Source organism: Harpia harpyja, chromosome 5 (assembly GCF_026419915.1).
Source record: "Harpia harpyja isolate bHarHar1 chromosome 5, bHarHar1 primary haplotype, whole genome shotgun sequence".
In the NCBI taxonomy this organism is placed as follows: domain Eukaryota; kingdom Metazoa; phylum Chordata; class Aves; order Accipitriformes; family Accipitridae; genus Harpia; species Harpia harpyja.
In genome coordinates, this window is record NC_068944.1 from 29,183,883 (window position 1) to 29,205,217 (window position 21,335).

The 21,335-nt window shown below is 43.2% G+C and overlaps 1 protein-coding gene across 3 annotated transcripts in view; it reads right to left on the reverse strand.

The window, feature by feature from the left end:
* Nucleotides 1–1,279: 1,279 nt before the first annotated feature.
* CHST9 (carbohydrate sulfotransferase 9) overlaps nucleotides 1,280–21,335 on the reverse strand; it is a 96,811-nt gene continuing 76,755 nt past the window's right edge. For all 3 annotated transcript variants that reach the window (XM_052788316.1, XM_052788319.1, XM_052788318.1), the window contains one exon: nucleotides 1,280–5,256. In XM_052788316.1, the coding sequence (XP_052644276.1) occupies nucleotides 4,159–5,256 (1,098 nt within the window). In that variant the 3' untranslated portion in view covers nucleotides 1,280–4,158. The remainder of the gene's footprint in view (nucleotides 5,257–21,335) is intronic.

Here is a 21,335-nt window from a genome sequence, read left to right on the forward strand (position 1 = left end):
AACTGTCTGGTGTTTGGACGAGACAAATGAGCCAAGGGAGCACTCTCCTCCTGCTCCAGCCCTCCCACAGACTTGCTGTAATGCCTTTACAGCACATTTGACTTGCCCTGACAACCGACCTGCATTAGAGAAGTGCTTAGAGATCTTCAAATGAAGAAATGTTCATAACTAAAAAGCATTTACTGTAATGAAGCCCCTTAAAAGAGGCTCCGCATGCTGCAGCTGATCTCCAGTATAATTGCACCGAATGTTGTGGAGTATATTTTCATTCCTCTTCTGCATATGTTCAATATAATTTTCTGAGTAAAACAAACATCTGTGCACAGTTGTGAAGGTGGGATTTTATACTAGTTATAGTGGATGACCTTCAGTTTTTGTTTTTGCCTAGCAGTCTTACAAAATACAAGCCAAGTTACAACCCAATCTCACACTTTGACCTTTTAAAATTTACTTTTAAAAATAGAGGTTATCCTTTATGCTGCAAATTATGCCTTTATCTCTTATAATCCCATAAGTCAGATATCACAGTCCCACTTCAATTATGCTAAACTCTTATGTTAATTTTAAATCATGTAACTTAATTCCTGGCAAAGCAGGCTGGTGATTTTCAAAATGTGGTTAATGAGGCAAAGTACAATCTAGATTCTGCTACTGAGATCATCTGAATCCCTTAGGTTGCTGAAGATGACTATGGAGAGGCTCTTCTTTACAAAAGTCTGGTTTAGATTTTCAAAAAATGAATTTTTAAGTGCAGTTAGGGGCTATGAATTTTGAAGTTGAGCATACAAAGAAGTTAAATTACTTTCACTAGAGCCATAGAACAACAGTGCGGCTAAACCATTCTGCTTCTGTGCACATGCATGTTTTAAAGGCCTTAAGTAGTGTCCTCCCCTTTCAAATCACAAATGCAAACTGTACCAGATTTTCAAGATGACAATCCAGGGACCTGATGTCTATGTCCATGGATGCATGCAAATCAATGTCATTTTCCCTCTCATTTGCAGAAGCCAAACATTTGCTAATAACTTCTTTCAGCCCCCTTTGACTCAAACAATAGCTTTATCTAAGACCAGTTAGTAGATGAAATCTTAAGAGACTGCACAGCTTTTTCAATACAATTACATCCCCCCACACCCCTGAACTTCTGTCATTCCCTGATCAGAACGGCTGAAACTTTGTCACTAAGGGAAGCTCAAGGTGAAGCTTAAGTTCTTCAGAGACTTTGCCATTTACTACTATTTATTTTTCTGAATTAAAGAATTCATATGAAACTCATATGTAAATTGGCCTCCATTCTTTATTAGCATGTTAAACTTTTTTCTGTCATATGTTTTTTTAGAAAATATTGGTATGTGAGCCATTTTTTTTGTCTGTAAATTTACAATTAATTAACACACATCCATAACAGACAAGACAAAGCAAATATATAAACATCCAAAGGTTGGTGTACATTTGTTTTTTATTTAACATCTTCAGTGGCCACCCTACAAGGCAAGACAGATTCATTCAGGATTTGAGGTTGGAATCAATACTTACAAGAGCAGAGGATCTAGAGAGCTCTACTGCATCCGTGGAAAAGATGCTTTTTACACCCAGGTCAAATCCAAGTGAAATCTAAGGCAGTTTTCACATGAGTTAGGAGGCTGGATGACACAAAATCAAAACTCTGGCAGGAGCTGCTCTTTAATGTCCTAATGCATAGTCCCACTTGAGAGCAACAGTCATGAAAGTGCATGGTCAAATAATAAAAAAAAAAAAATCGCTCTGGGTAAAGACACATGGGAACTCAGTAACAGCCATTAACCAGCATGGTGCACAGCACTGGAGTGGCAGTGTACTGGTGTCCAGCATGGCAGTGTACTGGTGTCCAGCATGGCAGTGGCTGCAAGGAATGACCTCTCCAGCATGGTGCCCCGGGGGCTGAGCCCTCGGGGCGGTGGGGCAGCTGCGCTCCCCAGGGTGCCCCAGGCAGAGTGGTGCGGCTCCGGCACTGCCTGCTCTGGGACAGAGCCCGCGGGAAAATCAGGAGGGATTTCTGCCAGGGAAGGTGGGAGTCAGACACCATCTTGAGTCTAGAGGTGGAGGTTTAGGGACACATTGCTCACCTGAGGAAAGGCACGCTTTGGGGCAGTTCGGTGGTTGGATATGGCATCCCAAACACTTCTGGTGTTAACACCTATGGGTCCGTCTAGGCACAGGAACAGCTCACACAAGTAACGGTGTGCGCGTTTACCTGTCCAAGGCAACCCTGCTCCTTCTCGTCGGTGCTGAACACCTGCACCTCTCCACACCTCATGGTGATGATGGCTTGTGGGCTTTTTCTGTCTCCTCCTCTGCTCCACAGCCCCAGGGAACAGGCTGCCTCCAGCTATGGGTGCTGCTAGTCACATACAGCTCACCTCAGATTTGGGCTGCCCAGTATGCTTTTACCTTTCCCTCTCGGAGCAGCTCGTCCTGCAGCGAGGAGAGATATACAGAGCCTGCTCGGTTACACACTGGCACTGTGGAGGCTGGAAGTGGCTTTTTTCCTCTTCTGAGGAGAAAACTGAGGGAGAAACAAGCAGCGAAGCTATGTAGGAAATGGTCTCTCCTTTCAGCAGGGACCCACAATTACTCCTGTGGAAGGACTGAAGCTGTACATTTGCCCGAGATGAGGGAAAGGACAGCAGTAATGCTAGTTGTGAGCAGTGGTTGCGAACAGAGGAAAAGGACTTTTTACTTGCTTCAGTTTCCCACCAGGCTGTTTCCTTATTCTACAACTCGCTATATCAAGACACTGGAGCAAGATGCCCCAAATCACTCCAGGAAGCAAAGAATAGGTGTCATCTTTATTTTGGAAGGGCACAGGGATTTCTCCCTGTCCATTCTGCAGAGATCTCTCCTCCCCCTGGGACACCCTGGCCACCCATCCTACAACACCATGTGCAGCTGCGGGTTGCAGAAACAACCGCATGCATTGGTCAGACAGCGCTTGATGGAGGAGAGGGAAGAGAAGGAGAGAAGGTACCTTTTCCTTTTATAACCAGGACTGTGGGACTCTGGACACAACTGCCTCTGGGACAAATCACCAATACCCATCCCACCACATAACACTGCAGCAACTACCCCACCCCTGGGGTTTGCTGGCTGCTGACAAGACAGGAAGGACAGCAAAACACAGGTGACTTCAGGAAGCTTTGGGGACAAAACCAGACCATGGGTTTGGGAGGCAATGGGCATACATACCTTCTGTGTAACAAATCACTGGGACCTGGGCTGGTGATCGGACACTGGCAGACCAAGAGCGGTCACAGCAGTTGCAATGAATTTGCTTCTCAGTACAGACCTTATAATGTCCCATAGCTACCACCCTAAGATTTTGCCCTATCACCAAAGATGAAGACTATCTTGAATTTTGGGACCACAGTATGCATCACGTGGTTGACTCCACTGTAAATTAAAATGTTAATTTTAATGTATGTGGCAGTTCTCTGAAAGGAGGGTCATGTTTGTCAACTCTAGTGCATCAATCAAAATGGGGTAGAGGACCGGGACTTCAGATCACAGGCTTACCCAAATTTACCCTGCTCACTAGCTGAGCTGCTGTGTTATTTGTAGTTTTATGCATTTGTATTCAAGAGCATCCTTCAATAAAAACCAATCAGGTCTAAAACCAGCTACAGTCCAATGGTAATCAAACAACCAAGCCTTGCAACTGAGAACGCTGCAAATGTTTTAGAAAATTAGCCAATGCTTCTTTATTAATAAGTGACAGAAAGTAAAAAATACATTCAAAAATAGTTTCAAAACCAATTTCTAAAGCGGACACACCAAAAAGAATCATGCTACTCTGAATGCTTTTTTCTTAAACCATTAAAAGAACATTAGGTAAGCTAATGCAACAGCTGGCTGCGCTACCGCTTCCACAGCATAATCCATAATGGTAAAAGCAGCTTTTTCAGGCATTTTAGTGCAATTTATGCTGTTTACAGGTCTTTTTTTTGTGCATTCTCCTGTAATTTAATGTCAACTGATGTCACTCTAGCATATAAAAACCCCACTAAGTCAAGACAACTCCACTTAGCAGTAACTTTGTTTCCTTTCAGGGCTAATATCAAACTAGTTGTTCTGTATCCCAAAATGATAAATATCTAATAGAAGCCTGAAGCTATTCTGGTGCTATACAATTGGTGATGTATAATTGAACATTAAGTAATCCAAGTAATAGAAGTCGTAGGTCAGCTGTCTCTCCTCCTTAGATAATTCTTTTAAGTATTGCCTCACTACTTCTGCACTTGTTCTCTCATCAGAGGAATGTCTGTCTTTGAATTTAGGAAACTTCAGCTCAGCTGGAGCACCTACCAGCTGCAAAAAGTAATTGGCGTCTTCTTCTAGGGTTTCAAACTTTCCTATAAAATCATAGTTGATGAGGCAGGGATAGCAAAGCTTACTAACTTGCTCCCAATGAATGTCCATTCCTACTGGGCGATGGGAATCTAACAAATACTGGATAAACTCCTTGAACTTAACTCCCGATCCTGTTTTCAATGCCTCTTCATTTGCGTTATGTCTATACTTCTTAATGATTGCCTTCCCAAATACTGGATGGTAATAGCTGTTTGCATGTTCAAACTTATCCCTGAAGGCAGATACCAGTCTTTCCATAGGATCACGTACAAATATAGTCTTGGTGTACGTGTTCAAGCGTGTGTATATCCCTTTTAGGTCATAACTGTCCAGTTTCCTTAGATGCTTTCCATAGTGCACATCATCATGGGAGATGTTGTGTGCTGAAGCGGCAAGTCCATTGAGCACCATGAGGACTCTTTTCCAATTGGAGCAGCCTGCTTTTGGCACTTCACAGTACAGGACCTTGTGCCTGTCCTCCACATAAATTCTTGACACCAGGTGTACGAGGTGGGTTCTCAGCTGCTTTCTGCTGTTGTATTTCTTGCAGAAGTCATGCAGGAAGGACCTGCGCTTTTCCTGGGTGCTATCCACATCCTTCCACTTGCCACCCTTGACTAACGTCTTGTTTAAAGGGTGTGGTGCAGGAGGTAAATACACCCCTCTGAACCAGCTGAGACGTGACTCACTCCTCTTCTGCTGGTCAGACAGTTGGCTCACCAAGGAGGCAGCCATCACACCAAAGGGGTCAGCCTTGCCTGGCCAGTGCCTACCACCTGAGACGGCCATCTCACGCTTACTGAGGCCAGGAGGAGCGCTCCTGCTCCATGCTGCTCTCCTTGGCATCCCCAGAGGTGGGAGTGTGAAATCCTGCAAACATGGAAAGGAGCAGAGCTTACAACACAGCGACAGCCCAGCCCAGCCTACTCACATTGCAATAGCAGCAAGGATGGTGGTGTGTGCTTGCGACCAAGCCACGTTTAGTACTACAAAGTCTCTTCTGAACCACTTGATCGCTACATCTAATTTAGCAACAAGCTGGGCTAATTCCTGAAATACATGCTTCTGAAGCTTACCTGTTAGTGCACAGTAGGTCTTCCTACAAAAGTAAATAGCTTAAGCCACACCTTTTAAGAAATCAGAAGAGGCTCATACAGGGAGGCTGATAGTCCTGGTAGGGGTGGCCAGGTGCTTTTCTCTACCAAACACATTTTCCCCCATGACAGCACTGATTGAGTTGCACGGCCGCTAACAGCTCTCCAGAGCGCACCAGCACAGTTATGCTGAGAGCTGCTGGATCTGCTTCCACCGCTGTGACTTGGAGCAGTCCTTGTCCCCCAGTGGTGGCAGGGGATGAACCTAGGGCTCCTAAATGGCTGACATCAGTGGGTTTGAGCAGGGTGTAGTGACAGACAAAATCCTCCCTCCAAAAAGGTCCTATTCCTGTCACCCTACAGATAGATCATGGAAGTGGGATGCATTGGACTGCATGCACCTACAGGTGTTTGCAACACAGATGCCTGCATCTGAGCTAGCTGCTTTCACAGCTGATAAGGCAAAATAGATGCCTTTAGAGCCTATTCCATCTGACTTATTTAAACATCAACATTAATGTCATCAACTAACTAAACATCAACTAGTGACCCTGCAAAGAATGTGAAAAGATGAGACTTTCCTCCCAAACATCTCCTTTAATATCCCCAGCTATCATGCAATCCACAAGCTGCAGAAATGGCAAAGCTCAGGTCTCTGTTTTGCCATCAAATTCTTCAGGGTCTTGTATCATGCAAGTTGACTGAAGAGTTTCTTGCAGTTTGGGTATTTCTGCTCTCTCATTCCTGAGTGGATTCTCGTGTGTCTGCTAAGGCTTGTAGATTTTTTTCTCCTGCCAGTGGGCAAGCCTGCCGCATTGGGCCATCTATACAGCTGCCTATTTTCATTACACTTCTGCAGAGGGGGGATGCTGGTCAACAGGTTTTTAAACATCCTTTTGCAAATACCAGATAGCCAAACGATTAGATGGACACACATGCACAGACTGCCTGACTGCTTTCTTAAGTCTAACTTTTTTGGAAACATACATAAGATGACTCTTCTGCCATAAACTGATTAAACATTTACTGGAAACTTGATTTGTGGACTGGCGGACCATAAGTGTGGATTTGGGCAGATGGGAAAGTTCATAGACTGACTCAAATAAGGCTGTTAAAAATTCAGAGGGATAATGTAGGAAATGGTAATGCATGGAACACAATTTGAATTCCAGTTTGAAATAAAGCCTATGGAAAAATAAGCAGTTCCAAGAAAAGTTAGCCTATCTTGCAGTGTAATAATTTCCAATGACAAAAACAAAACCAGGGGATCAGGCTATTCTGTATTGCTGCAAACCACTGACGATCAGGTCTTTGTTTTCACTGAACTGAGTAAAATGGTTTTTGTATTGGTGAAAGGAAATAAAAGAACAGAGCCATGCAGGACTTGTACATCTGTGACAGAGGTCATGTTGGTGTTTTTAGAGATACAAAAGGATACTTGAATTCTTTCAGTTTGATGTGGACAGTTTTTCTAATATAATTTGTTTTTTTAATTCTGTTGTCTAATATTTCATTCTTTAAAACAAACGAAACACATGTGCCTAGAGATTTATCCCTTCTGCCCTAGGACGGAAAGAATTCAGTAGCATAGTTAGTGTGTAAAAACAGAAGGTAGTGCTAGTAGTAAAACAGGGGATGATTATAGCCTAATGGGAATTTCAGCAACACAGTGAATGGCAGCTTACAAGTACTACTGCAGAAGCACAGAGTTACAAATAAATTAAATGCTTTGACCTTAAAAGGAAAACCTGGAACTTAAAAAGGTGAAAATGAAAAATATGGGATACACAGAAATCAACCACACAATACCAGGCTCAACAGAAGTAGGAATAAAGTTATACTACAATGCTAAAGTAACCAAAGACTGTAAACTCATTGGTGTGGCTCTGGGGAATTTTATAAATTAGAAGACAGTCTCCAGTGATATGTGACTGTACTGGTGTTCCCCAGTGCAAAGAAAATTCAAGAGAGGGCAGCAGTACCTCATGACTTCCTATGGTACGTAATCTGAATTTACTATTTCAGTCTATATTTCAGGAGATATTTCAGTGCAAAGACACTTAAACCATCTGAATTTCAAACTAAAGCTGCTAAAATAAGCCCTATACTTTGGAGGAAAGTTCAGCCTTCTGAATTCAGCCTGCCATCCTGATCTAGTGGAAGATGCCTCGGTTCCACCAGGCCAGGAGGGAAAAGGACAGACTGAAAGGTGTGTGATCTTGATTTTGTTCTATTTCAAACAGTCCGCCTGGGATCCAGGACCAACCTCAGGGGATAACCCAAGGAGATACGAGAATAGGATTGCATTTCAGTCTCAGAAACTGTGAATGCAGCTGTAGGAACCACTACTGAAGGATTTTTTGTGGGATTAAAGACTTCAGAGAAGGATGGGCAGAACTATTCCGAGAAATCTCAGGCAACACCCTAAAGGAACAACATATGCACAGTGGGAGTCACTTGAAAGGGGCTCCCTCCAAGCGAGATGAGGCAAAAGAAGAAAGAATCTATCAGGAAAAAAAAGCCCCCAACAGAAGGGAAAAAAAAAAAAAAAAGACCTAGGGGAAAAACAATGACATGGGAAGTTCTGAGGACAAAAAAATTATCTAAATACGTAAAATACTATTAGTTGCTTCCCCTCTCCATTTCCCCTTCTCATTGAGACACATATCCCATAGTGAATACAACAGCATTGGCTAATAAATGTTATTATAAGCTCCACGAGGGATAGTGTGCTTGCAGTAAATGCTGGCTGTAACTTCCTCTATCTAAGAATGGGAGTGGATAGTGATAATTTTCAAAGGCATAAATGGCTGTTACATTGTCATGGAAGTTTTCCAACTCAAAAAAAAGAGATCAAACCTTCCTATACACTTGCCTGAGTAACTAGGTTAGTAGCTAGTAAAAGTGAGATGAGTGAAGGGATGAATCAAGCTTTACTTTTGATGAGAAATGTTTAGCTAGGAAGCTTTCTTGGGAAACTAACAGAAATTGTTGAACAGATAGTGCCATATTTCTTAAGCAAAGCTACCTGACAGTCTGGCATATTTAGCTGCTACCACTCTTATGTGCATGAGAGAGCTGAAAGCCACACATTCTGAAAGTATTTTAATGTTTTCTGATACTAGGCTTACACAAAGTGAGGTGCCTTCTTTGGCTTCCTCTTGGTGCCAGTGACTTTTCAATGCCCATTTTATGACACTTTAAAGAGCTGAACATCTCCAAGTTATGTTGATTTTTTTCACAGCAGGAACAGGACAAGAAACTTGCAAAAGCAATAAGCATTTAAAAAAAAATAAACCTTGTCCATTATATCTGTGTTCCTAACAGTCCACCCCACAAGCTGCTGAGCACCATTATTTTGGAAAACGCCTGAACATACACCAACAACAGGCAGCATGCAGGTAATCCCATATCAGTCACTAACTCTGGATCCAGATCTTCCCATGCAAACAGTCCTTACCAAACTCTTTGAGCCAAGTGTCCAAGTGGAGGGGTGGCCATTCATGGCTTTCCAAAGAGCTGCTGAGTTTGGGAACCAGCTGCCTGGCATGGGAGATGAACTCCATAGTCACCTTGGACAGACGCAAGGCTGTCCTTGAGACATGCTGACAACCTATGCAGCAGGTTGTGTACATTTCAGCTGGGAATTAAAATCTAGTGAAGTGTTCCACCCTTGCCAGTAATTATGCAGAGTGCCTTGTTCTCCGTTTGCATTAACACATTTGAAAGGAAGTTAAGAAATGGCCATGAGTCCAGTTTAGAAGAGCATGCATATTGCCTCTGTCTCTCTTTAGCTAGGCAGGAACTGAAGACAGATTTAAAAATTAGTTTAAATACAGGGAAAAAAGGAATTTAACAGAGTGTTAGTGTGGTGTTTGGCTACTGGCAGGCAACTCAGTGAAGCTGCCGAAACAAAAGGCATTTTTGAGTCATTAATGGTTTCATGGATTTTTTTTGACATTTTTATTGCTGGAGATTCCCTGCTCCTCCCCATCCACAACAGGATTTCTCCTCACTGTAAAAGCAAGTAGCCAATACCTTCTTTTACACACATTGAAGCTGTCCTTTCCTTTAATATTTTCACAGGTCACTGGGGTAGAAGAGATTGAGTACTGCCAAGAATGGTTAAGACTCATCCAATTACGCTTTGTGGTGGTTTTACAATGCACAGGTGGGATCTCATCGAGACAGTTTGCAACTAGAGCAACCTGCCATGCAAAAAGATAATGATGTATTGGAAAGGATGATATTCCAGGGCTGATTTACAAAGATTTAATGCCCTGCAGTGCAGACAGTACTGTGTTTCCTAAACGCTTTAGTGCTGGATCTTCATTTTTACTAACAAGAGTAATAAAATTAAGTGAGCCCAACAGAAAACGTAGGACAAAGAATAGTGGAGGAAAGAAATACTCTGTTTTATCATGCTTTTCTGTGCTGCCAAATAACTATGTAAGTATTAGTAATGTGTGGTTTGATTCTCAACGTCTAGCTAGTATGTCTTCTGTCCTAAAACACGCTTCCTGAAATAGTCCTCTATGATGCTTCTTAGGAGCAACTGCATGAATCACCTGGGAGCCTACTTTGCTCTGCTTTTTACTGCGGCTTGCACTTGACTGTTGCAGGTTTGAGTGCCCTGAGGACCCTCTCAGCACTATTATACGAAATAGCTAATATGGGTGCTCTGCAAACACATGGATATTCAAAGATGATAAAAACTTATTCCTTAAGACAAGAACAGGTCGAAATATTTCTTTGCAGATGAAAATTATGGAAAAAAAAGGACAAAGCATTTGTGTTTTCTGATCAACCCAGGGAGGGGTTCTGCAGTACATACTCTCAGAAACTTACCCACAAGAAGATGCAAAGGCCCTCCAGTGATGAAATTACAGGATTTTGAAATACATGTTTAGAGTATATTGTATCTTCGCTTACATCCCAGTCCTCTGGTACTAGATGTGTTCGGCAGTGCCAAAGTTCAGCATGAACTGAGAGCACTAGATGCTTTATTTCACTGTATAAATATATTTCTTTAGGCTACTTCTTATGTGAGGATTATATTATAACGACCATATAATTTCAAGACCTTACTTGTTTACCTAGGATCTTTCTGTAGAAAACAGACAGAGAAAGGCTCTTCTGAGACAAGGTTCATTTTCCAATTCACTCTCTGATTCTATACTGATCAGGGAGCACATGGAGATCAGTGTCTCAGTTTAGGTATTTCGATGAAGGCAGCTTGAATACTGGAGGGCTATAAAACAAATATCCTCTTACTTGGATTGTAGGTACATGTGAGTCTTTGAAAAGGTAATATATAGTTTCAGCCTAAATCTCATTCGCTTAAAACATCAAGTTTTTCACATAACTGGGCACAGTTAGAAGGATTCCTTCAGCAGAGGTCCACAACTGTGGCAGATGGCTCAGAATTGATACGTAGTTGAAATATGAAGAAAAGTTCACGTGACTCCTATCTTCAGCAAGCCAGCAAAGCCTGGAGCTATTACTACCTCACTTTAGCTGTAAATACACATAGAACTATACTTAGACACGTATGTGCAAGTTTTCTTAAGCCTGCCAAAAGGAAGGATTATCCTTAACTTTTTTGTGCTAGAAGACTATTTGCAAAGCATAATTCAGAATGGCCAGACTCCTCTACTACTATGCTACCTGAGCTAACACGTAAATATGCTCACAACTTTCTCATATTGTAGCAGCTGTGTAGTGTAATGTTGGTGAACTAAACAAATCCCTACAGGAGCTCCCAATGGAGAAACTATCCAGGCTGGCCACAAGTGACAGGAAATATTTGCTGATGAGGTGCTTCACCTTCTGAGCAGTGGAGATAAACCTCTTGATTCATCACTTGTGCTTAAAACAGCTACTCCAGAGATAGGCACCACTAACCCCTCACCTCCCAGTGGAGTCACGAATTTTTGGCTTATCATCTAATTTATTCAGGGCAAATCACCACTGCTACATTCCTCACAAGCCAGAGTTGACATATGTATTCCTTATGAACACTGCAAGTAACAGAGGTACTTCTGTTAAAGATACCTTGTGGCTCATACACAATTCCATTATGGAAGAGGAAGAATGAAACAACTGTGCTTTGAACTTTCATAGTTCTTTCTGCCCCTAAAGTTCTCAAAAAAACACAAAATAGCAGCAAGCTTATCTTTCCTCTGGATTAAGATCTAGGAATATTTTACATGTAGAGCCATCAGTCCTGACAGACAAAACCTTAGTATAACAGAAACCATATTTTCCTATGAGATATGTATCCCTAAAACACACGTACTTGTATCAAGCATCTCTAAGATTACTAAATGATTTAGGGGAAAGAAAAGAAAAAAGAAACAAGTATATGAGGTGCTCAGAGCTTCCTGCAGAGGCTAAGAGGCAAACTTTATGGCTTGTAGCTGAAATACAATTAGGTTCAAAGGAGGTACTTGTGAAGACCGAGCCAGACACAAATAAGAATAACTGATCATTGTAAGAAAAAAAAATACTGCAGGTAAATTTTAATTAACAGATACCAGTCACTTTAAACACTGCTTTTCAAAACAGAGCTTTGTGAATCAGTGACTATTGCCCCTTGAATCTGTTAGCAGAAAGTTCAGCATCTCACTGCAGGGTGACTTGGGAGTTACGGCAAGGGCACAGACAAAGTGAGTGAAGAAGGAAAGGTCAGAGGGAAAGAGATTGGTTTTTTTTTTATGCGATGTGGCCAAGTGTCAGTGAATGAGCTGGTGTGGAAAAATTTGAAAGTAGAGCACCAACCCAGAGCTGGTTTTGGAAGAGAACAACCCAGGCCCACAGGCAATGGGGAAAGTGGAGAGGCTCAATGAGGTAAGATAAACAGTAACATTATCAGGATTATAGTAGTAGTCCCATCCCCATTTAATAAGGGGACAGGAAGAACCTGTTTGTTTTTGCCTGAGACCCGCACAGACACAGGACTCCTGGCTTTGCACAGGGCTCTCCTCCTCTCCCTGCCCCCTGCCTTCATCTACAGAAAACACAAAGTCACCCATGCTAATGAGGCAAGACAGTCTGCACGAGCCAATTTCACAAGCTGATTCATATGGTCAGCAGCTTGGATGAAGGAAATTAATCTCTGATTTTATTTGCCAATTCTTGTTCAAATCTGGAATTAACTCCCTCCTGTTTCTGCCCTCACAGTCAAAACATTTGGTTTGTCCAAAACATGCTCAGGGTGGGAAGGATAAGAAAGGTCAAGGCACGGTTAATAGAAAAAGTACCAATAACGATGCTATTGTTACCAGTAACAACTGCAACCAAGTATTGAAAATAAAAACAAGCACCCCACCCCCTTATTACTAATAAAGAAATCATTGTCAAGGTCAATCGATGGTAATGACAAATTGGTTTCTGGATAGCACAATGCTGATGCTGCTTCTCTAGCTTTCAGACAACAGTTTCATGGGGCTGGTTCTTTGCAGTATAACTTACAGATTTGTGAGTAAGCACAGAGCCATTGCAGCCCAGACAGCCTGTGTTTGGACAGAACCTGCATCCAGTTTGCTCAGAGTGCTTGTCTCTAGATGTGTAGCTAAGACACACTGTTAATACAAAGCAACTTTCAGACCATGGACCACTTAATATTTGGCCAGATTTAGCCCAGCCTCCTTCCTATGCAGCCACACTCATTTTGGTTATGGGTAAACCAGTATGTTCGAACAGCATTTAATTCTGAGCTCAGTCCTCCTCCTCTGTGTATAAAAACTAAGTCAGCCACTGCAGTCATTGGCCAGCAATCTTCATCAGCACTCACTCTTATTTCTGTACAGAACAAAGTCATAGCAAAGCAGCTTAAACAACCTGAAATTCAAAATGGACTCAAATTAAGCACGCAATATTAATTTTATGAATATCAGAAAAAGACTCTTGGGTTACAGTGACTAGTAGGTTTACTATATGTATACAGGGAATTTACATCTGAAGATGACACTTTCAGGTAATCTCTGTATATTACATATTGGTCTCTTATTTGAGTTCATTAAATAATGATAACGTGTCTACTTTTTCATAACTAAAGCACAGAAGCAAGTCAAATAACCTAAACAGTTCCCTCTGTTGACAAATGCAATTCTCAAAATCGTTACTTCCAAGTGCATGGTAATTCATATACACAGGCATTTTATGAAGAAGAAAATAAATAATGCCTCTTGCATGTTCACAACTCAAGCCAGGTAGGCATTTTTGAGCACATTTCATATTTTAAACAATATTTATTTTCCTCTCTAAAGACAAGGGCTGATGCCTGGGGCTAGACGCCAACAGCTTTTTATCCAGAGGTATTAGGGACCATGTCTTGGCACTTGCTGATCAACACCCACCCTGCACAGGGGAGACCCAGCTCCCATTGCCCCATCTGCATGAGTAAATATATTTCCTGGGAGGGTGATCTAGCTGCTGGACATTAACTCTGGAGGTTAACTAACCCTGCATCCTGGGACTGAAACCCTGGCTCCCCTCTTCCAGGGAGTGCTGCAACCACCAGACATTGGATGAGCTTCTCTCTCTCTCTCCAGTTCACTTTTATATACAGGAGGGATATAACATGGGTCTTACAGGCAGCAGAAGTTGTAGGCTTGAATCTTCTTCAGCAGAGGAAAAAAATGAACCTCAACTTCCCTATTTCAGGGAATCGCTGACTTAGTTTTCACAGATATCCCAACACCATGCTAAGAAGACTGCCCGGCACACCTGTACCTCATGTGGTCCAATCTGGCAGGTGTGAACTTTCCTGGTGAGAGACCATTTCTGGGTTTCCAACACAGTGAGAGATGAAGTGGCTGGGTTGGATCGTCCTGCCAACACTGGGGCACACCTGTACCCACAGAGGAACAAGCATACAAGGCTCAGCTGCCTCCTCTGGAAAGGGATGAATGAGCAGAGGTTGTTGCAGATCTGGACTTGAGTCGAATTTAGGCACTTGGGTTTCCTTCCAAACCTGCCCCCTCAAACTACAGTGAAGATATAGCTACTTAAATAGTTGCTTAGGTGTTTGTTCTGAGTAGCCAAGTGCGGAGCTTGGATATCCATTAAGATATTTGGAATAAAAAAGAGGCAAAGAACATGTATTATATGGGGAAACAATGTGATTCTAAGCCCAAAAGGTTTTGAGTTGGGTACCAAATCCTTTCCTCAATTACTTTAAAGGAATTACTTCAGCTGCAAATGTCAACCTACAAATAACCTGTTTGACAACTTGTTCTTACAAGTGCCAACACAAGTGGTAACCTAGTTTTGGAGGAGTTTCAGTCACATTTCCCCATCCCATCTCTCCCTGGCCAGCACTTCCAGTTCCTGCCTGTACCCAACTGGCAGCAGTGGGCAATGCGGTGGTTCAGTACCTGCATTCCTGCTCGCTGGCCAGACCTCTGCCCTCTCCTGAAATGGATATGGAGCTGGGATACCGATGGCTGCCTTTTCCCCAGTGAGGACAAAATTTCCCCTCTGACCAGCCACCACCCTTCATGTCCCTGAGCTCTTCTTCTGTTATAACTGTGTCAAAGTTGGCTAAAATTGTCCCCGGCTTCAAACGTTACTGCAGGAGAGCTGAGAGGGAGATGGCCTGGCAGTGTGACTGGACAGGTCTCCCTGGGGCACGCAGGGCATTCACAACTAGTGAAATGTAAAAATGAAGATGATAAACAACTGTACTCATTCCCCACAAAACCCACCAGCCCCTTTGAGAAGAGAGGCCTGTAATGTAATGCTGTACTTCTGCATATGTGGCAGTATTTCTCACATTAGTGGCTGTGGTAAGATCCACGGGGATTTTTTGCTGGTAAACAGAATCCATTTCTATCTCGTCTGCAGGTAAACACACTTATCTTCCAGCATAAACGAGACATCTTGCTCTTTTAGAAATAGTAAGAAAAGTTTCAGATGAGACTAGGTTCAGCTGAAGAATATTAATGTATATTCAGGCATGAAGAATTCAATTTCTCCCAAATTGCTTTGGAAGAGACAGTAAGATCTCTAGAGGTCTCAAAGCATTTTCTCCTCAATCATAATTAGCATTTAATTCAAATTAGATTACTTTATTGGTAAATAAAAAATAAATGGAAATGTATAATGCACTCTAGGTTGGCAAATATCTCAAATCTGTGTTTGCCTCCACTTATACACAAATTCATGTGTTCAGTGTTACAAAAAATTATTTATACTTGAGAATTAATTGCATTCATAAATTACTGTGGGACAAAATAGGCTGTGAATTTACAAAGGGGATTATCCACTACACACTCCCTCCTCACACTGACTGAAAGGTAGCATACCCTATTTTCACTGAAGGGGGCTAACTCATATTTATCACAGGTAAAAGAAAATGCCCCAGTTTATTCTGTAGCAGTTTGCATAGCTATCCACTCGGTATGCACTAATCTGCAAGCAGTGCCACAGATGATCAGTGTGCCATCCAAACACTAGCTAGTTCAAGCACCATCCCTCCTTGAAGCAGAGGAATAATGAGCAAGAATGGCACTGTGGTTAAAGGTGGGTGCACTGGCCAGAACCACAGTGTTTGGTTTTGTAACTTTGAGCCAGTCCCTTGACCTTCACACTTCATTTTTCCATGTCTGCAAAACAAGGAAAGATAATAATTGCCTACTCCATGTGAATATTGTGATTCCTAATTTCTGATTAACACTGGTAGAAAACCCTTTCCATTTTACAGAGCAAGAAGGGACACGCAGAAATCTGAGAATCAGGATCGCAACCCAACTTCCCAGCCCATACTGCCTTTTGTTGCTCAAACCTCACACCATTTCTTTCAATACTTCTGTTGAACATCCAGTCATCTTAGTCTGTTGCATACTCTAATGCTTGTTTTTTGTCACAAGAAGAATCATTCTTCATAAAATTGAAGATATTTTTATCGTCATACTCTGCACGTGTGTTCCTGTCTATACAGCCTGAGAAATGCTTTCCTACAAAAGGATACTGAAAAGGTTCTCAAATAAAAGTGTCTGCTGTTCTTATTTGAATAATACTTCCTCCTGCATTTTTCTGAAATTCACCATCTCGGTACTATATATTATTTAATCAGTGAAGGACTGTTATGTTATCTGAACTTGAAGGGGGCAGAGGATGGTATCAGGAGCAGCCCTTATCAGCCTGGAAGAAAGAAAATGTTATGTGTAGAGCAAACCTGAACAATTTTTCCTGTCTGGTTTTCCTATCTGATCAGATATCACATATTGAATGGAAAATTAATTTTTAAAAAATGCAGCTTCTGCTTACTGGTAAACAAAATGTGCAGAGGGAGCAGGAGGGATCTCATAGTCAACCAGCCAGGGCTCAGAGGTGCCCACCTCAAGCATATGCCTGTAAACACGTAAGTACCTGCAGGACAGCATGATGGGGGAAGCTCTCATACCTTCTCTGGGAAACCAGCATAGCTGGGTGCCTCTCCACAGTGTCTGTACACTATTGCATGGTGGACAGGGAGCAAAGAGGAGGAATTAGAGGTCTTTGTGCAGTCTCACTGGGATCACAGAGACACAGTAGGACAGCTCACAGGGCTGGAGAGCTGCCATGGAGGGATACAGGCTCTTCAGGAAGGGCAGGCTGGGACAGCAAGGCTGGGAGTCACCCTTTCAGTCAGAGAGCAGTGGGGATACATGGAGCTCTGGCTATGGACAGATGAGAGTCAGTGGAGAGCTTGTAGGTCACGACTAGAGGACAGACCAACATGGCTAACACTGTGGTGGGTGTCTGTGACAAGAGCCCCTGACTAGGAAGAAGTAGCAGATGAGGTCTTCTGCAGACAACTGAAAGCAGCCTCACATTCACAGACTCTGGTCTTCACAGGGGAATTTAACCACCCCAATATCTGCTGGAGGAGCAGCAGAGCAGGACACAAGCAATCCAGGTTTGGGGAGTGCATTGATGACAAATTCCTAACGAAAGTGATCAAAGGCCAACAATGAGAGGTTGGCTGCCGGACTTCACACTTACAAACATCAAAGGACTGGTTGGAGATGTGAAGGTCAGGTTGACGGCAGTTGCCATAAGAAGGTGGAGTTTGGGATCCTGAAAAAAGGGATAAAGGCAAAAAGCAGGATCATAACCCAGGGCTTCAGGAGAGCAGACTTTAGGGTGTTCAGGGACCTGCTTAGAGTAAACTCATGGCATACGGCCCTGGAGAGGAGAGGGGTCCAGGACATCTGGGTGAAGTTCAAGGACCACCTCCTCCAAACTCAAGAACGGTTCAGCCCCATGAGGAGGAAATCAAGCAAAGGTAGCAGGGGTCTGCATGTGTGAAAAAGGAGCTTCTGAAAAGAACCCCCAAAACATAAAAAGGAAGCATACCAGAGGTGGCAGCTGGGACAGGTGACTTGGGGGAATATAGAGACACTGTCTGATCATGCACGAATGGGGTTAGGAAAGTCAAAACCCACCTGGGATGGATGTGAAAGGCAACAAAAAAGGCTTCCACAGGTCTATCCACAGCAAAAGGAAGACTAGGGAAAATGTAGGCCCACTACTGAATGGGGTAGGGACCTGGTGATAGACGACATGGAAAAGGCTGAGATGCTTGATGCCTTCGTTGCCTTGGGCTTCAGCAGTCCCATGTCTCTGAGACCTATGGGGAAGTCTGGAGCAAGAAAGACTTCCCCTGGTGGAGGAGGATCAGATTAGGGAATATTTAAAGAAACTGGACATAAACAAGTCCATAGGACCTGATGGGATGCACCCATGGGAGCTGGAGGATCTCACTGTGAGCCTATTCTTGATTATCTTTGAAAGGTCGTGGTGATGGGGGAAGGTTTCTGAGGACTAGAAGAAAGCGAATGTCACTCCTATCTTCAGGGAGGGCTAGTACGAGCATCAAGGAAACTACAGGCTGGTCAGCTTCACCTTAGTTCCTGGGAGCATGACAGAGCAGGGGATTATTCCTCCCCAGGTGCATTTCACTTTGCTGAACTTCATGAGGTTCCTGTTTGTCCATTTCTCCTTGTTGAGGTCCCTCTGAATGGTGGCACACCCATCTGGTGTCTCAACTACTCCTCCCAGTTTTGTATCCTCTGACAACTTGCTAAGGGTACAATCTGTCCCATCATCCTGGTATGTAATGAAGAAGTTAAACAGTTATTTTATTCAGCTGTGACCCCTGGGGTACTCCACTGGTGACTGGACTCCAGCTGGACTTCGTGCTGCATAGATTTATGAAGGGGAAATCATGCCTGACCAGTCTGATAGCCCTGTACGATGAGATGACTGGCTCAGTGGGTGAGGGGAGAGTACTGGATGTTGTTTATCTCAAATTCAGTAAGGCTTTTGGCACTGTCTCCCATAAGGTCCTCATAAAGTACAGGCTAAATAAGAGTTCAGTGAGTTGGACTGAAAACTGGCTGAACTGCTTAAGCTTAAACGGTTGTGCACAAAATCCAGCTGGAGGCCAATCACTAGTGCCCCAGGGTCGATGGTGGGTCCAAAACTTTCACATCTTCATTGCTGACCTGGATGATGGGGCAGAGGGTACCCTCACCAAGTTTGCAGACAATACAAAACTGGGAGGAGCAGCTGATACAGAGGGTTATGCTGCCATTCAGAGGGACCTCAACAGCCTTGAGAAATAGGTAAACTGGAACTTCATGAAATTTGACAAAAAGGAGAACACAAAGTCCTGCGCCTGGGGAAGAACAACCCCAGGCACCAGTACAGGCTGGGGGCTGGACAGGTGGAAAGCAGCTTTGTAGGAAAGGACCTGCAGGTCGTGGAGAACAAGCTGACTGTGAGCCAGCAATGTGCCCTCATGGCAAAAAAGGCCAACAGCCTCCTGGACTACATTAGGCAGAGCATTTCCAGCAGATGAGGAGAGGTGATCCTTCACCTTTGCTCAGACCTGGTGAGACACACTGGGAGTGCTGTGTCCCTTTCTGGGCTTCCCAGTACAGGGGATATGGGCATACTGGAATGAGTCCAGTGTATAAATGGACATGGACATAGACATACTGGAGTGAGTCCAGTGAAGGGCCACAAAGATATTTAAGGGATAGGAGCATATGACATACAAGCAGTGGCTGAAAGAGCTGGGACTGTTCAGCCTGGAGAAGAGAACGCTCGGGGGATCTTATCAATGTATATAAATACCTGATGGGGGGAGGTGGGGGAGTAAAGAAGATGGAGCCAGACTCCTCTCAGTGATGTCCACTGACAGGATGAGAGGCAGTGGGCACTAACTGAAACACAAGGAATTCCATCTAAATGTAAGAAAATACTTTTCTACTGTGTGAGTATCAAGCACTGGCACAGGTTGCCCAGAGGCTGTGGAGTCTCCGTTCTTGGAGGTACTCAAAATCCAGCCGGACATGATCCTGGGCAACCTGTCTAGCTGACCCTGCTTTGAGTAAGGGGGTTAGACTAGGCGAACTCCAGAGGTGCCTTCCAACCTCAACCATTATGTGATTCTATGAAGCACATGCAAGTGAAATAATACTTGTTTGTTTAGTGGGCTAAATGCATTAGCTCTCTTGAAGATTTTCAAACTTTTTTGGGGGGAACAAAGTAAGTAAGACTGAGGAATATGACCCCAACCTGGGATAACAGGAGCAAGGGACATACCTATTAGATAACCTCAAAGTAGCAGCACTTGGAAGCTGGCATACATGGACTGAACTTTTCCTAGCTAGGTCATGTGAGAGGATGAAGGGGACAGAGGAGAGTACTAAAGTAAACTACAGCAGTGCACAAGGAAAACCAAGGAGTTTGGACTGAACTGTGAAGTTTTTGATCATATTAATATAGGTTTATTACACCATGTGTGTACCTGAAGCATCCTTCAGGTCACAAGTCATTCCCCAACACCGTCTTTGCAACAAACTTACACTGTCATTTAACAGAGCTTTGAGTTTTCTTTCACCTCTTTAATTTGGCAGAAGGTGTACACATACTGACAGTACATCAGAGCTGGTCCAAGCCTAGCTCTAGCAAGTATATTGCTTCATCACAGTCCTTTCTGTGTTCCTGTTTCCCCAACCCCATGTGCTGAAAGGGAAATGCTCCCTGACAGAGATGTTAAAAGACTAAGAGATGGATATGCCACTGCAAGACAGTCTGCCTTGAGGAAAGAGCCCCTCAGGGACAGAACAGTGGGACAGCTATTGTGGAGCACTCTCACCAGCCTCCTGACCCAACCTGCAGCTTCACTGCAGAAGGGACAGGCACAAGTCTGAGCTCAAATACAGCTGGGAGTTTAACCCAAAAGTCTGACTGTGCAAACAACTTCAGCTTCTAAACGCAAGTACGCATAATCTCGTTAGTCCTTCAGAGCGTCTGAGAGGCACTGGGCAAAACCACATGTAAGAGTATACATTAAGACCACAACACAGACAAATCTGAGTGGTAAGGATGAAACACAAAGGATCGCCTTCAGACACATTTTGATTGGCAGTCTGTAATGTGTTTTTTATCCAAGACTGTTACATAGTTAAAAGCACAAGGTTTGTTCTTGTTTCCTTGCATTTCCCTTAGCAGTAGTTAACATGCTACAGCTAATCAGGCTGTACATTGGTACCAGGATTTACCCTGAAGTTGCAAAGGTGGTTAAAAACAGGTACAGAAAAGCAGTTGACATTTCTGGATATCTCTGCTCAAGCAGAGTGGTAGATGGCCACTGCTGTTAAATGAACATGCATACCTATACACATAAATGACAAAAAAGGTGCTCAAAGAAAACCAGCAAATGCCTTGTGATCAAAGGGAACAAGAGCCAGTGAAGATGATAACTGTAGTCAAAGGTTTCTGGAAGCAGATACTACCTTTGTGTTTTATCTATGTCATATTTTGCCAAACTTTGCTTAGGCTTTAGAAAGAGCT